The sequence below is a fragment of the Folsomia candida genome, unplaced genomic scaffold (genome assembly GCF_002217175.1).
Source record: "Folsomia candida strain VU population unplaced genomic scaffold, ASM221717v1 Fcan01_Sc036, whole genome shotgun sequence".
NCBI lineage: Eukaryota > Metazoa > Arthropoda > Collembola > Entomobryomorpha > Isotomidae > Folsomia > Folsomia candida.
This window is the reverse complement of record NW_019091228.1, coordinates 1,248,670-1,262,246: the sequence shown is the minus strand read 5'-3', so window position 1 is coordinate 1,262,246 and position 13,577 is coordinate 1,248,670. Positions and strand designations below refer to the sequence as shown.

General features: G+C 37.2%; 2 protein-coding genes across 2 annotated transcripts; both read left to right on the top strand.

Annotated features, from left to right (window-relative positions):
* Positions 1-590: 590 nt before the first annotated feature.
* LOC110860968 (zinc finger protein OZF) lies at positions 591-2,905 on the top strand. Its single transcript, XM_022110089.2, has 5 exons — positions 591-955; positions 1,292-1,511; positions 1,638-1,751; positions 1,837-1,923; positions 2,297-2,905. The coding sequence occupies exons 1-5, from the start codon at positions 949-951 to the stop codon at positions 2,838-2,840; spliced, it is 972 nt and encodes a 323-aa protein (XP_021965781.2). The 5' UTR covers positions 591-948; the 3' UTR covers positions 2,841-2,905.
* Positions 2,906-9,253: 6,348 nt separating this feature from the next.
* Positions 9,254-13,328, top strand: LOC118439463. Its single transcript, XM_035860785.1, has 4 exons — positions 9,254-9,315; positions 11,220-11,335; positions 11,564-11,605; positions 12,724-13,328. Exons 2-4 carry the CDS (start codon positions 11,240-11,242, stop codon positions 12,898-12,900), a joined length of 315 nt encoding a protein of 104 aa, XP_035716678.1. The 5' UTR covers positions 9,254-9,315; positions 11,220-11,239; the 3' UTR covers positions 12,901-13,328.
* Positions 13,329-13,577: the final 249 nt, after the last annotated feature.

Sequence of the window (13,577 nt, the reverse complement as noted above, 5' to 3'; positions counted from 1 at the left end):
TTGCTTGACTCTTGGTATCTTAGGACCTTGCATTGTAATACGGTTACGCAGAATGAGGGAGTCAAAAATAAAATAATTATTTTTAAAATCATTGGTGTTAAAGTCCCTTGAAAATACACCAACTACTTTGACCTTTCATAACTTTTGAACGGGCAGACATAAAGACTTAATTCTTAAAGATGAAATCATCGTAATTTTTAGCTTGATTTTTTAAGCTAAAAATCTCGAAGGTCAGTGGCCGCGGAAGAGAATGTGGATTATTATCTTCCGCGTTCAAATCATCTTCAGCGGCCACTGACCTTCGAGATTTTTAGCTTAAAAAATCAAGCTAAAAATTACGATGATTTCATCTTTAAGAATTAAGTCTTTATGTCTGCCCGTTCAAAAGTTATGAAAGGTCAAAGTAGTTGGTGTATTTTCAAGGGACTTTAACACCAATGATTTTAAAAATAATTATTTTATTTTTGACTCGCTCATTCTGCGTAACCGTATTACAATGCAAGTTTCTAAGATACCAAAAGTCAAGCAATCGTGCATGTATAGAATGATAAAGTCGAGGTAAAGTTTGCCGATTTATTGCTAGTGTTTATGTTAACCCACAGAGTTGAAAAAAATCACAGCCTCCTAAATGTATTTGAAGTTTGTTATTTCATCACAATTTTGGTCAGAAACAGTGCGGAACATACCTTTTGAAAATTAATAATAAAACACCCACGTATTAATACAGCGTGCATAGGGGAATGTACATGCCAAATTTCACATTATTTGGGTGAAGTCCAAAATTTCACCATACTGTGTGCACGGCCCATGACGGGTGGCAGACACCCGACTCGAGAGACTTTTTTTTAAATACGATGTCCTCCAACCCATTCTGTGCAGAGCAGAGAAAAGGATTGGACGCGCCAACAAGATTGATTAAACAATCAGAACGGCGTACTACTTCTATAAATGGCAGGTAAATAATCACATTTATTACAAAACCCGTCAAGTTGTAAATTTCAAGAAATTTGGGTACTCATTTTGAAACTCGTAACCTCTCTGGGTTTTGTACCCACCATGGTTTTGCACTTGATCTGAGCAAGTTTTTAAACACATATACATCAAGTAGCTTTCTTCGGAAATTTATGCACTCATAATTTTGTAACGGAATTTTACAAGGTTACAAAGAACTGCGTGGATTGGATTGCCAATAAACATTCCTAAAACATTTGCATTTTTTGTACACAGCTAAAATTAAGATTTGGCCTGATTTGTTGCGAAAATTGCTTACTAAATCCTTGAACTCTTTAAGGTATTCCAAGGCAAACTAAAGATGACGTCGCTGTCCGAACTTCCGTCACGTGGTGTCCACAACGCTGCCCCGTGTGTTTCAAGCAGTGTAAATCCCGCCAAGGTTATCAGAGGCACGTGAGAACACATCGCTCCGATAAGGCAGTCGAAATCTCCTGTCCACTGTGCCAGACCGTGTTTAAAAAGGAAAAATATTTGAAGCGACATAACCTTCAAAACAAGTACGTAATATTTATGCACACTTAAAAATAGTACAAAAAATTTAATTACATAAACAATTTAATTTAATTTAATTTAATTAATTAAATTAAAAATTTAATTACATTTCAACATATTTACACTTACCGATGTGCGGGTCGAGTTGTAAAAGAGTCTGAAGACACGTGCGAAAAGTGTGGGTCAACATTTTCGAACAAGGAGCTACTCCAACATCACAAGATTTTCGAACGTTGCGGAATTCGGTAAAGTTTAGATTTAAAAATCACCACGCTAATCACCTGCTTAGTAATGATACATAAATTAATAAAGATTTTGTTTCTGAAACAGCAAAATACAAATGTTACACTACAGAAGGAAACCCGCTGGTTACAGTTTGCTCGAAGGGGAGGAAAGTGGGGACAAAATCATGGCGGAGTAAGTTATGACAAACAAACCATTGCAAAGGGGTGAAGTGACAAGGTCACGTGGTCATACAACTATGTCGATTTTTGAAATCCCCACCCAAAACTATGTCTAAAACGGTCGAAACACAAAGTTCGACACGTTTACCGTTGGCGCCGTGACCTTATGACCTACAACGTTCATCTTCGAACTTTTAAAATTAGAAACACGTTGGCGAAAACTGCATGTCGAAATTCGAAAGCGGTCTAAAGTTATCGTGGAGACAGACATACAGACGGACAGACAGATAGATAAGACATTTTTACAAAGGGATTTCACCTCGCTTCACCCCTTAACAATCGATTGTTAATAATAATTGTTAATTTAATTGCCGATTTTATCTCAGGTCTTCCCCACATGAGGACAACATCTGTCCGGTGGCCACGTGTCGACGAAGTTTTGAGCCTGGACGTAGAAAAAGTCGGAACTCACACATTTTAGAAGCGCACGCCACCTGGGATGGAAAATGTGTCATGTGTGAGCTAAAGCTGAACTCTCCGGACGACATTATTGGCCACATGAAAGAAGAGCATGGTCCACCGGACAAGTTTTATGAGGAAAATCTTGTCCGAGTTAAGACTGAAGTTATCTTGGAAGATGTTAAAATCAAAGAAGAACCGGACTTGGATTTCCTGAAAAATAATGAAATTTCTGACAATTTTCACGCCCAAAATCCCATTCCCGTTAAGACAGAAGTTGTCCAGGAAGATGTCAAAAGTGGTTGCGAGTTGGGATCACAAGTCAAAATCAAACAAGAAGTCGTGCCCGAGACGGAGCTGGGTTTGTTGGAAAATGAAATTTCTGTCGACAAAATTAAGCAAGAAATTTGCGATGTAAGAAATGTGAAATGTGAACCCGACCAAGTCTTGCATTATAATTTAAGTAATTAATTCATATGTGTAAAATGGTAAACGGACTTGCACCCAATAATAAATTTTGTACCGTTTAATTTTAATCTGAATTTATTTTATGATTGCATAAATGATCATCATAATTGCAAATATCCACACCTACATAAAATCCATCAGAATTTATTACATATGTATATCCAATTAATTGTATATAATTTCAATTAAGATATTTACAACTATACTTACAATTAATTTTATTAAGTTAATTTAACTAATTTATACCAAAGGAATAAGTGCCATTCATACATAACATAATTTGATTATGAAGAATTTTATTAGTTGACATTTTTGATTTTATTGTGACTTACATATATAGGGAAGTGCGCCTAGCGGATGAGACTGGCATAAAAATGTTGATATCTGGGAAAATAGCAGACTGGGTTTACTAAAAATTTACGATGATAAAGTAGTGACCCTACCCTACAATCACCCTAAGCCATAGTTTGCTAGGTTTCGTGTGTGACTTCCACTATCACTTTCTTCCTGAAAACTCAAAAAAAAAATTCTCACCTACCTGGAGCTAGCTTGCTACCACATTCTGTTGAATTCAGTCCATCCATTCAGTATTTCTGATTCAGTAGGATATTAGCTTTCAAAATCTGTCCCTACTTTTTCAATGTGACCACATCGGGGAAAGTTTGGGGCAATTTCCCCTCGGCAAAAAAATCAAAATTTTTTAACTTTTTGGCAATTTTTAGGAATTTTGACTTATTGACAGCGAGTTACGTCCAGCGAGAAAATAATTTTCTGCAGAAGATGATGACCAATGACCATGGATTCCAAAATTCATTTTATCCAGTTTTTCGCGTACGTATTTTGGTCACTGGGGTCATTTATTGTGAAGAATTCAGGGTCATTTATTTTCTGACAAATCCCCGATTTTTTTGGGAAACTTTCTTGTCACTTTTAATTTGAAGCCATATCAGACTTCCTGACCCTTGACTGAAAAGAAAACCGGCCATTTGAAAATTCGGCTAAATTCTATTCTGGTCATCCACATGAGTTTAGTTTCGAGCATATTTTTTGAAAAATTGTATGCAAAGTGTCCACTTTGAATTCAAGCTAAAAAAGTTGCAGGCATTATTTAAAGTAATTCATCATGATTTTTTAAGTCAACATAAGTTTGTCTAAAGATTCAACAACAAATTGTGTTTTTAAATCCGCGTGCGGAGCCACACGGCGTTTTTCGACCAGTCTCATCCGCTAGGCGCAATTCCCTAAATGTGTATACACATACATACATACGCAATTGAAAAATGCAATACTCAACTACACCTACACTCTAAATAATTTAGGGACAAATCGTCACCCGAGGAGGTACTGTAGTGCCCTATAATTGGGTAATAATAAGGAGACATATTTTAACACCGACGGGAAATAAGCAAAAACTCAAGTAACAAACATACATGCATACGTGACGTAGTTTTACATAGATAATTCGAAACTTTGATCGTAAAAAATCTTATGTTCAGATAAAAGTTATCATTTTTTAACAACCACATCAGGCATATTTGCTACACAAAATTTGGCCTCATTTCCATCGGTGGCAAAACGTGCCCTTAATCATTACCCAAAAATATTTATTACCTCCAATGGTGACGATTTGTCCCCAAATTATTTAGATAATCTTTTCTAATATCCAAATCCCACTTAATATGCCATAACTGCATCCACCGCATAGTCCAACATGCTCTTTAGCACCCACATTTTCTTGTCCTTATCCAGAATAAAGAATCGCGTCTCCCCCACCCCCATGTACAATCCGACAGGTCTCAAACTTTTAATATTTCTCGCTAGAATCCTACTTTGCCCCATGTTTCCCATCCTTCTTCTACACTTGGCCAATAAATTGGCGCTCTTTTCATGAACGTACGCCCCATACTCGCAAACCACTACGGCGACATAGACACTGATGAAGAGGCCAAGGAATTCCAGCGGGACCACGATCGGTGGCAAGGTCGGGAGCAGATGGACGATCACGCAAGCGAAGAAGACTGCACTTACGGTGACCATGATTAAGGTGATGGAACTGGCGAGCTGATTGATCTGCGAGGGGATTCCGTAAAGTAGGGCGACATTTCGAAATACTTGGACGTCTTGGTGGCTAACAGTCTAAATAAAAAAAATTAAATTTGCTCAAGGTTGAGTAAAATTTACTCAAGATGCAGTAAAATTTGGTGAAGTATAGCAAATTGTACACAAGGTTCAGTACAATTTGTTCAAAGTGGAGCAAATATTACTCAAAGTTGAGTAAAATTTACTCAAAGTGGAATTAAATTTACCGATGGCTGAGAAAAAATTACTCAAAGGCGAGTAAAATTAACTCAAAGTCGAGTAAAATTAACTCAAGGTCGAGTAAAATATCTTTTCTCAAAGTCGAGTATATAAACTTTACTTGAAACTGAGTAAAATAGAGGAGGGCTCCAGAATTGGGTAAAACTTGTGTATGTGCTTGATCGTTGGGTCACGCACTATTTTAGTTTTAACCATGAGCAAATTTTACTCAAACTTGAGTAAATTATACTCAAGCTTTAGTAAATTTTACGTATTTTTCTTTGTACTAAAATTTTACATTAAGTTCAGCCCTGGTGTCACAAAAGTCGACCAAGTTCCTGAACAGGGGGACACCCGTCATTCCAAGCACTGCGACCAAAATGAATCCGCGAACCACGTCGACCGCTGCGAGGTAGACAATGGCACATCGTAGCATGAGTAGGGTCACGTTGAGCAGCACTGTATTTCCGAACGCCAGCCAGAGTAAGAGATTATATGAGGACGGAAAGGTTCGGAACGTCCAAGAGAGGATGGTATATGTCGGGTCCATATTGAGCAGTGTGCTCCCCAAGATGACAACCGCGTAAACTGGCAGCGCCCAGCGAACTAGTGTGCGCAAAATGTAGTCGAGAAGAGTAGGACGTCGGGCGGCGCGAAGTTGAGCGGGAACGGCTAAAGTTTAAGGTGGGATAATACATAAAATCAGTCATAGATTTGTTACCTCACTCTACCCTGATTTCGTGTTTTTAAATGGATATTTTTAAAATAACCTCAACTTTAGTATTTAGTATTTATTTTGAGTATTTAGATAAATGCAAAATTTTGATAATTTAAGGTAAAGTTTATTATTGCGAAATTTTTCTAATATTTCTATGCCAAATCGGATCGTCATCCAATGCAACCTTAAGTAAAATGTTTGATACGACTTCAAAATATAATTAGCCAAATTTATGGACACAGATAAACCAAACCCTCCCCATTCTGTTAAATCAATGCGAACAAAATCTCACCTTGCCCCAGCTCCTCGACATATTTATCCGTCATATTCACCGAATCCAGCAAACAATCGGCGTGGCGAAAATGGCGTAGACAAAGATGAAAATCGACACCATAGCCAAGCACCAGATCCATCCTCCAATCGTAAACTTTACAAAGGGCGTCACCGGTTCGAGGGACTTGATGGCAAATCCCAGTGCCATCGTTGCAAATAATCCCAGTGACAATGGGACAATAAGGGTAGCCATGTTTTTGGATTTTTCTGCGTGAAACGTCCCATTTTTCAGGACAAGTTTTATTGGTAGGTCGTACTTAAAGACGACATGTTTGGAGTAGAATTTATTAAACAATTTTATCGTAGATTTCTGGAACGCCTTCATTTTTTTAAGGTTTTCGTTCCACGTGCCATGGGCGACTAGAATTGTCTAGTCTGCCCTGATTATAAATTTCCAGGTATATGTAACCTTGGAAGAAATTGATTTTCTTTACAAAAAATCTACATTTTGAGTTAATAATTTTATTTTGGAAAAGACTTGGTTATGTAGACAGACATCCTTTAGTATAAATTTGTATTAATGACCCGAAAATACATGTTTAGTAGTATGACCAAATGGTAATTTTATTCCGTTTAAAATGTAAGTCTACAAATATTTGAATAAATTAGATTAGCTTAATTGATTTAAAATGTAAAACTTCTTAGAATGAAGGCCTCCCCCCGTATGCTTTTCAATATGGATTAAATTATTCTCAATCGATCACAAATTAAATTAGTTCGGCATTTGCTAAAACGAACCCGTCTTTCGGGTGCAAGTAACCAGCTGCAAGAAATACCCGCAAGATATTGGTTTCTTGCAGCTATTTTTACCCGCAAGAAATGCAAAGTGCAAGAAACTCCTACCCGCCGCCATAGTTCTGTAGGCGCGTCGCTAGATGGCGCTGTGTTTCTTGGACTTTCTTGTATTTCTTGCACCTTGCATTTCTTGCGTTTCTTGCTTTACAGTGCAAAAAATGAGAAAAACCCGCAAGAAACGAAACACTGAAAGGAACCAAAAATCTCCAAATGACAGAAATACATATTTGTATCGACAGAGGAGAAAACGCGCCGTAAATTTGGGCAAAACTCGTCGACTTCACGGCCCATTGTGGTTGCAAATATGTGAGTGTGCCAAATTGTGGGGTATTGCATAAATCTCCAGATCATGGGAACATTGTCCTTCTGTCCCCACACTTCCGCGGGCACTAATTGCTAGTGATGGTGAGGGTGTGTTTGCGAAATAAGAACATGTCTAACTTGCTGGGTAAATTCGCAACAAAAATTCTAATGTTTTCCAGGAACAAGTTTTGCAAAATCTCGCTCTGCTTGTTGGCATATGTAGTTGAATTCAAAGGCATCTGTTAATTTCATACTCTCCATCCACGCAGGTTTGAACTTTTGCAGAAATTGAGAATTTGAGAAACTACGGCACTGTCAGTCTTATAAGAATGTTGCTTATGCTGAGGGGGAATTAGAAATTACGTTGCATTTAAGAAACTTACAATGGAGGTCTCCCAACGTATTCTCACCAATTTGGATCAAACTGGTGTCAATTGATCACAAACATAATTAGTATGAAATTTGAAAATGGAACTATCTGCCAATGCGCAGGTTTGGCGGAGATATTTGCATCCAAAGTGGGAAAAATGCGCAGCAAATTTGGAAAATGAAAAATTAGCCAGCCTTGGGGGTGCGTTTTCTCCTCCTTTTATGCAAATATCTCCGCCAAACCTGCGCATTTGCAGATAGTTCCATTTGCAAATTTCATACTAATTATGTTTGTGATCGATTGACACCAGTTTGATCCAAATCTGTGAGCATACGTTGGGAGACCTCCATTGTAAGTAATACTTATTAATTTTAAAAACAAAAAAATATACATAAAAAATTCGAACGTTCCAAAATTGATTAAAAAATGAATCCCATTTAAAAAATTTCATCGCATTTAAATATTAATCGGCGTAAGAATATTGGAGCCGGCACGCCGACTAGATTTTCCTACGGCTGCGACGGCGCGTCAAACCCGATCGGTGGCGCGGCGGCGTTGACCTCTGTTTGTTCCAGGTCATCAATCTAATTCTAAAAAATTGCGTATTTCTGTTATTAGCATTCCTACCTGGCACTGCCTGGCAGAGCTTATCAATTATGAATATTTCTAATTAATTAGCAATTGATAATTAGAAACAAAACAGATATTTTGTATAATTAATTGGTAATTAGTCATTAAACTCAGTTTGCTAATTAATCCAATTAATTAGCTAATTAATTAGAATATTGACCACTTAATTGGTGATTTTTAGTGATTTTCTAATTAACGAGTAACTAAAATTACATTTCCTAGTTAAGGTTAACTAGTAATTAATAATTAGTTTAAACATGCTATTTAATTAAATAATTAATTAGATTGACTAATTAATTAGAAAACCCTGTTACCTGCGTCATGACTATAAAACAAATTTTGTAACTTTGACTTCGACCGGATGCTCAGAAATTGAGTGGTTACGAAACAAGAATTACACAATAAGTTGGCAGGAAACGTTGGCAAGTTTTTATTATTTCATTGTTCAAACGAATTAGGTGAACATTTCCCGTTTTTCCAAATCTTGCTTCATTTCCCTTACACATTTGCAACCATGAGCATCTTCCACGTTTCTATGGTTTCCTTATCCGTACTAATTACGACCTTGGTTCTTCCCGCGGTCCACGTTTCGTCGTCACCAGATTCTCGTGCAGGAACGACGTATAAATTTTGCTTTTCCATGAAGTGAGTGCAAATATATTTAGCACGTAGTGGCCTTTGTTACAAACAGGGTGTTTAAATGTCCCGCTAGATAGGAAAATTTTTCAATTGGAAAAATCGGTAAATTCCCATTAGTTACCCAGATTTTGCCTCTGAAATTCAACATTGTAAAAATTGCTGACCTTAGAGTTGAATAATCAAAAAAATTCCAAATCCTCATAGCTAATGCAAATTAGTGGACTTTTCCCTTTGCAAAATTTGCAATTGTAGCTTGACATTTAAACCACCCTGTATTTAATGCGTCTACCTACCAGACGACATATTTTTTGTAAAATATTCACCACCTAAATAAACCATGTCTCCCTAAATTTTCAGAAACATTCCAAACATCGAGTCAAATCCAAACGCAGGTAAAAAATGGCATCCTCCTCTTGGAAGGGAGTTTCAGATTTTGATGGCACGAATACATGTTTTGATATACGGGATACACACATACATAATAAAATCCACTAGATACGAATCTGGGGCATGATGGCATGCTATTCCGGGTTTTAGGAGCAGCGGGTTTTATAAGGATTTTTGGGTAGCAAATACATATGTACGTGCATTACCAATAGGGTTTTTAAATTCAAATATCTAATGATATAGCATTGCCCAAGATTTTACCAATCAAGAAAATTTTTAAAAGTTTAATTGATATCTGTTTTTTTTGCGAAATTACTGAAATAGCAGACATTGGTCTCAACTGAAAACTTAACGCGTGAGCTAAATGCATATGTACTTATTCAACCTCAGGAGGGGAGCTTGCGAGGTTGATAATAACAGATCCTGATGCCCTTTGGATATGTGGTAGGGTCCCATGAGTGTACTAAAACCCTGAAGTGTTTTGACTCCATGGCCACATTTGCGCCCGCCACACCCACTCAAAAATGCCCAAAAACCGCTTTCACTCCAGTTTTCACTCACTCAAATCCACGCCAAAAATCCAATTTTGCTCGGATTTTGAAATTTCTTTCACCATTACACTCCCAGATAGTTGCTTTCTTCAATTCGATATCAAACTCAATATTTTCGAAATTATTAGTATTTTTAAAATTTAAAATTCTGAATGAGCAATGTTGTAGTAATCAACAACGCAAATTATGCCTGCGAAATAATCATCATCAAAATTGAGATTGACATTGGATTGAAGAAAGCAACTATCTGGGAGTGTAATGGTGAAAGAAATTTCAAAATCCGAGCAAAATTGGATTTTTGGCGTGGATTTGAGTGAGTGAAAACTGGAGTGAAAGCGGTTTTTGGGCATTTTTGAGTGGGTGTGGCGGGCGCAAATGTGGCCATGGAGTCAAACCACTTCAGGGTTTTAGTACACTCATAGGGCCCTACCACATATCCAAAGGGCATCAGGATCTGTTATTATCAACCTCGCAAGCTCCCCTCCTCAGTTCGCCCCATACCTGTGCAAGCGAGTTTTGCTTCACTCATGATCACCTCAAGTCAAACTCCCTTCACTCCCCTCACTCACGGGAACGAAGGCTGAGTGAGGCTTCACTCACTGACAAATCTCATTTGCACTCCTTCACTCCCTCATTCCCCTCACTCATCTATTTCCCTCACTCTTTAATTCAATTCAGTCCTTCGCGTCATCATAATTTAAATATATTGGCGCCATCAAGTGGAGCAACTTGAGACTGGACTGGGCCAAGTTGAGACTGGGCTGGGGCAACGTGAGACTGGGCTGGGGTAATATGAGACGGTACTATGTTAATATTGCCATGCTGATTTCAGTGTGTAAACTAATTATCTACCCTATATTCCTTCACCCTTCTTCCCCCGAGACGAAGGAGTGAAAGAAATGAAGCCTTCATCTCCTTCACCCCTTCACCCTTCATTCCACTTATTTCTCATTTGGGCCTCCCTCACTCACCTTCACTCACTCGATCAAAGTTTTCAACTCCCTCACTCAGCTTCACTGTCCTTAACTCCCTCATCGTGAATTAAGCTTGAATTTGGGTAAATTGAGTGAAGCTGCACAGGTATGGTTCGCCCACATAAACTCAAATACCCTGAAAACTGATAACTTTTATTATGCAAATTCCAATCATGCGAAATTATTGTTATCCATAATTAGAAATTAGACAAATTCTGTTCATGAGATATTGGTATTATGCAAATCAACTGGAGGCCCAAAAAGTCGCATGTAAGCTAATCCCAATCACAGAATGTTGCAGGATCGACTTGAAATACAAGATACACATGCTAATTAATGTTTAATACCTATGATAATTACTTGTGTATTTATTATCCATTACAGAGTTGTACATCATAAGCCGTATGACCAGGAGGCTAAAGATTCGACCCATCCCGACCAATCAGGTGAACGCGGATATTGGCGACATCTGCGAGTACTACATCCACGATTATAACAACGTGCGTGCAAAATAAAGTATTTACGTTAATGGATGCATTGGGAACATCCATATATTACGTCATGATTTTAGTGCAAGCATGGTTTAGGTTTTCCTATGTTTTCCATGTTAAAATTACATACACCTTAATGTATTCCTTGGGTGGGTTGTGCTAAACTCCAAAATTTTTGATTGCGTAATATATGGATGGTCCCTTTAATATTTGAGTAATAATTCAAAACATTCCCAGGATTGGTATGATCTTCAAATGTACGTTATCGGGAGTGACGAGGTAAGAATTGCATTATTGCATATCAAAATATGCATACATCAAAATATACAAATGTACATATTTTAGATTCAAAAATATGTACATACCTGTTCAAGAAATATTTTTTATCATTCAAAAGTCAATCATCCCGAATTCTGCCTGAAGATTTTCACTAATTTTCTTTCAAACTCATTTTATTTCTCTTCACCGGACTTCATTTCTTACTTTGCTATAAGCATAGGGTGAAAAATCATTTCACTCACTCATCTGAAATTACGGTAACATTCCGTCATTTTCATTCAAATGACAAGAAGTTCATTTTAATTTACTGTCATAATCAGCCAAATGAATGAAAGTGAACAGGTACCTGTTCATAAAAAATGCTAATTGAAAAATGATACCAATCCTTCAATTTTAGAATTTTAGGGTTGTTTTTATCAAATTAATTCCGCCTCACTTCATTTCACCCCAATCCTTAATTCGTGCCATGGATTGAGCACATGGTGCAAAATTAAAGGATGGCATAATTCGAATTATTGGACTGGACCTAATAACCAAGCTTATTTTGTGCGGCCAAGATTATATTTTCAAAAAATCGATTCAGACTATTTTTTTTAGAAAATTGAGGACGACTACTTTTTCCGAAAATCAATCAAGATGATTTTTTTCAAACAAACGACCAAGACAAAATATTTTTTTTAGAAAATGGAGTAAATCTATTTTTGCGGCCTCTACCAAGATACTTTTTTTGAGCCCAAGACTATTTCTTCCGACAATCGACCAAAGCTTTCTTTGCGATAAGTGACCAAGTTGATTTCTTACGACCATCGACAATTTTTTAGAAAATTGAGGTATACAATTTTTTTTCTAAAACTGAGGAAAACGATTTTTGCACAAGCCTTTTTGCGACCACAACCAATCTACGTGTAAATGAAGCAGACGAAATGACCTGTTTGTAGATAAAAAAAGTAAAATTACTTAACTAGAATCTTTTGTCAGAGGGATTGACGATGAGATCATTACCCCTTCCCCCTTTCCTTTCTCGGCCCGCCTCACCCCCTGGCCTCACACTTACGCCGTTTTATGCCCTGACATGACCTTGTCTAATTGTTTTGACCTTTATTTTTTCCCATCAACAGTACGTTGGCAGCGTTGAGAAGGTTTCCCCCATGACAGATTTTCCGGAGAGCAGTACCTTCAAGGAATACGGGTTTAAGAACCGTAAAAAGAATTTCACAGGGCTTGACAGGACCGTTAAAAGGGATGGACAACCCACCCTTATCGTCTGGCACTACATGCTAAATGATCGCGTCTAAAATTCAACACATGAGCGGCTCAGGGGCAAAAATTTGAAAACCGTGGTGATCCAGGTGGACCACTATTAATTAGACATTTACATACAATGTAACCTGGTTTCAAGGAATGCTTAGTATGCTTATATTACTGGAGAGTAATATAAAAAAATCAATCCATCACGTAGGGATCACATGGCACTTCATCTTTTTAAAACAATATTTACGGAAAATTTCAATTCTTGAGTGTTTAAATTTTCTATCGCTTTATCCGTTAAACATTAAGGCCAACGTATTTTTATTCAAAAGGCTCATTCAAGGTAAAGCTTAGAGCCATGTGATTCTCAATTTTGGGCTTGATTTTTTGATATAACTCGACATAACTGCCTATGTCCTTTAGACTATCTTGTATCAGAGGAAATTTTATGTTACAATATTTTGAAATTTTCACCTTCCGATGAAATTGTACGGATATATATTTGTAAATTAAACAAATAAACAAATTTAAAAAGGCAAAAATAAAGAGATAATTTAATTGGTTGGGTATTTAATGCCTCCCAGAAATTTTGGAGTCACCTTCATTAGACTTGTACAAATATATGTGTCATTTTAAAGGAAATTTCATCACGAAATCAATAGTCACCACCATGTTCACCTCAAAGGTCATTTAAGGTCACTAAGAGGTCACTAAGAGGTCACAA

Bases quoted from the DNA above. Each gene is read 5' to 3' on its own strand.
- LOC118439463 (XM_035860785.1), top strand. From the start codon at position 11,240: ATGACCAGGAGGCTAAAGATTCGACCCATCCCGACCAATCAGGTGAAC. The intron at 11,336-11,563 runs GTGCGTGCAAAA...AAACATTCCCAG, and splicing joins ACATCCACGATTATAACAAC to GATTGGTATGATCTTCAAAT. The intron at 11,606-12,723 runs GTAAGAATTGCA...TCCCATCAACAG, and splicing joins ACGTTATCGGGAGTGACGAG to TACGTTGGCAGCGTTGAGAA.
- LOC110860968 (XM_022110089.2), top strand. The intron at 1,752-1,836 runs GTAAAGTTTAGA...TTTCTGAAACAG, and splicing joins TTCGAACGTTGCGGAATTCG to CAAAATACAAATGTTACACT. The intron at 1,924-2,296 runs GTAAGTTATGAC...ATTTTATCTCAG, and splicing joins GGGGACAAAATCATGGCGGA to GTCTTCCCCACATGAGGACA.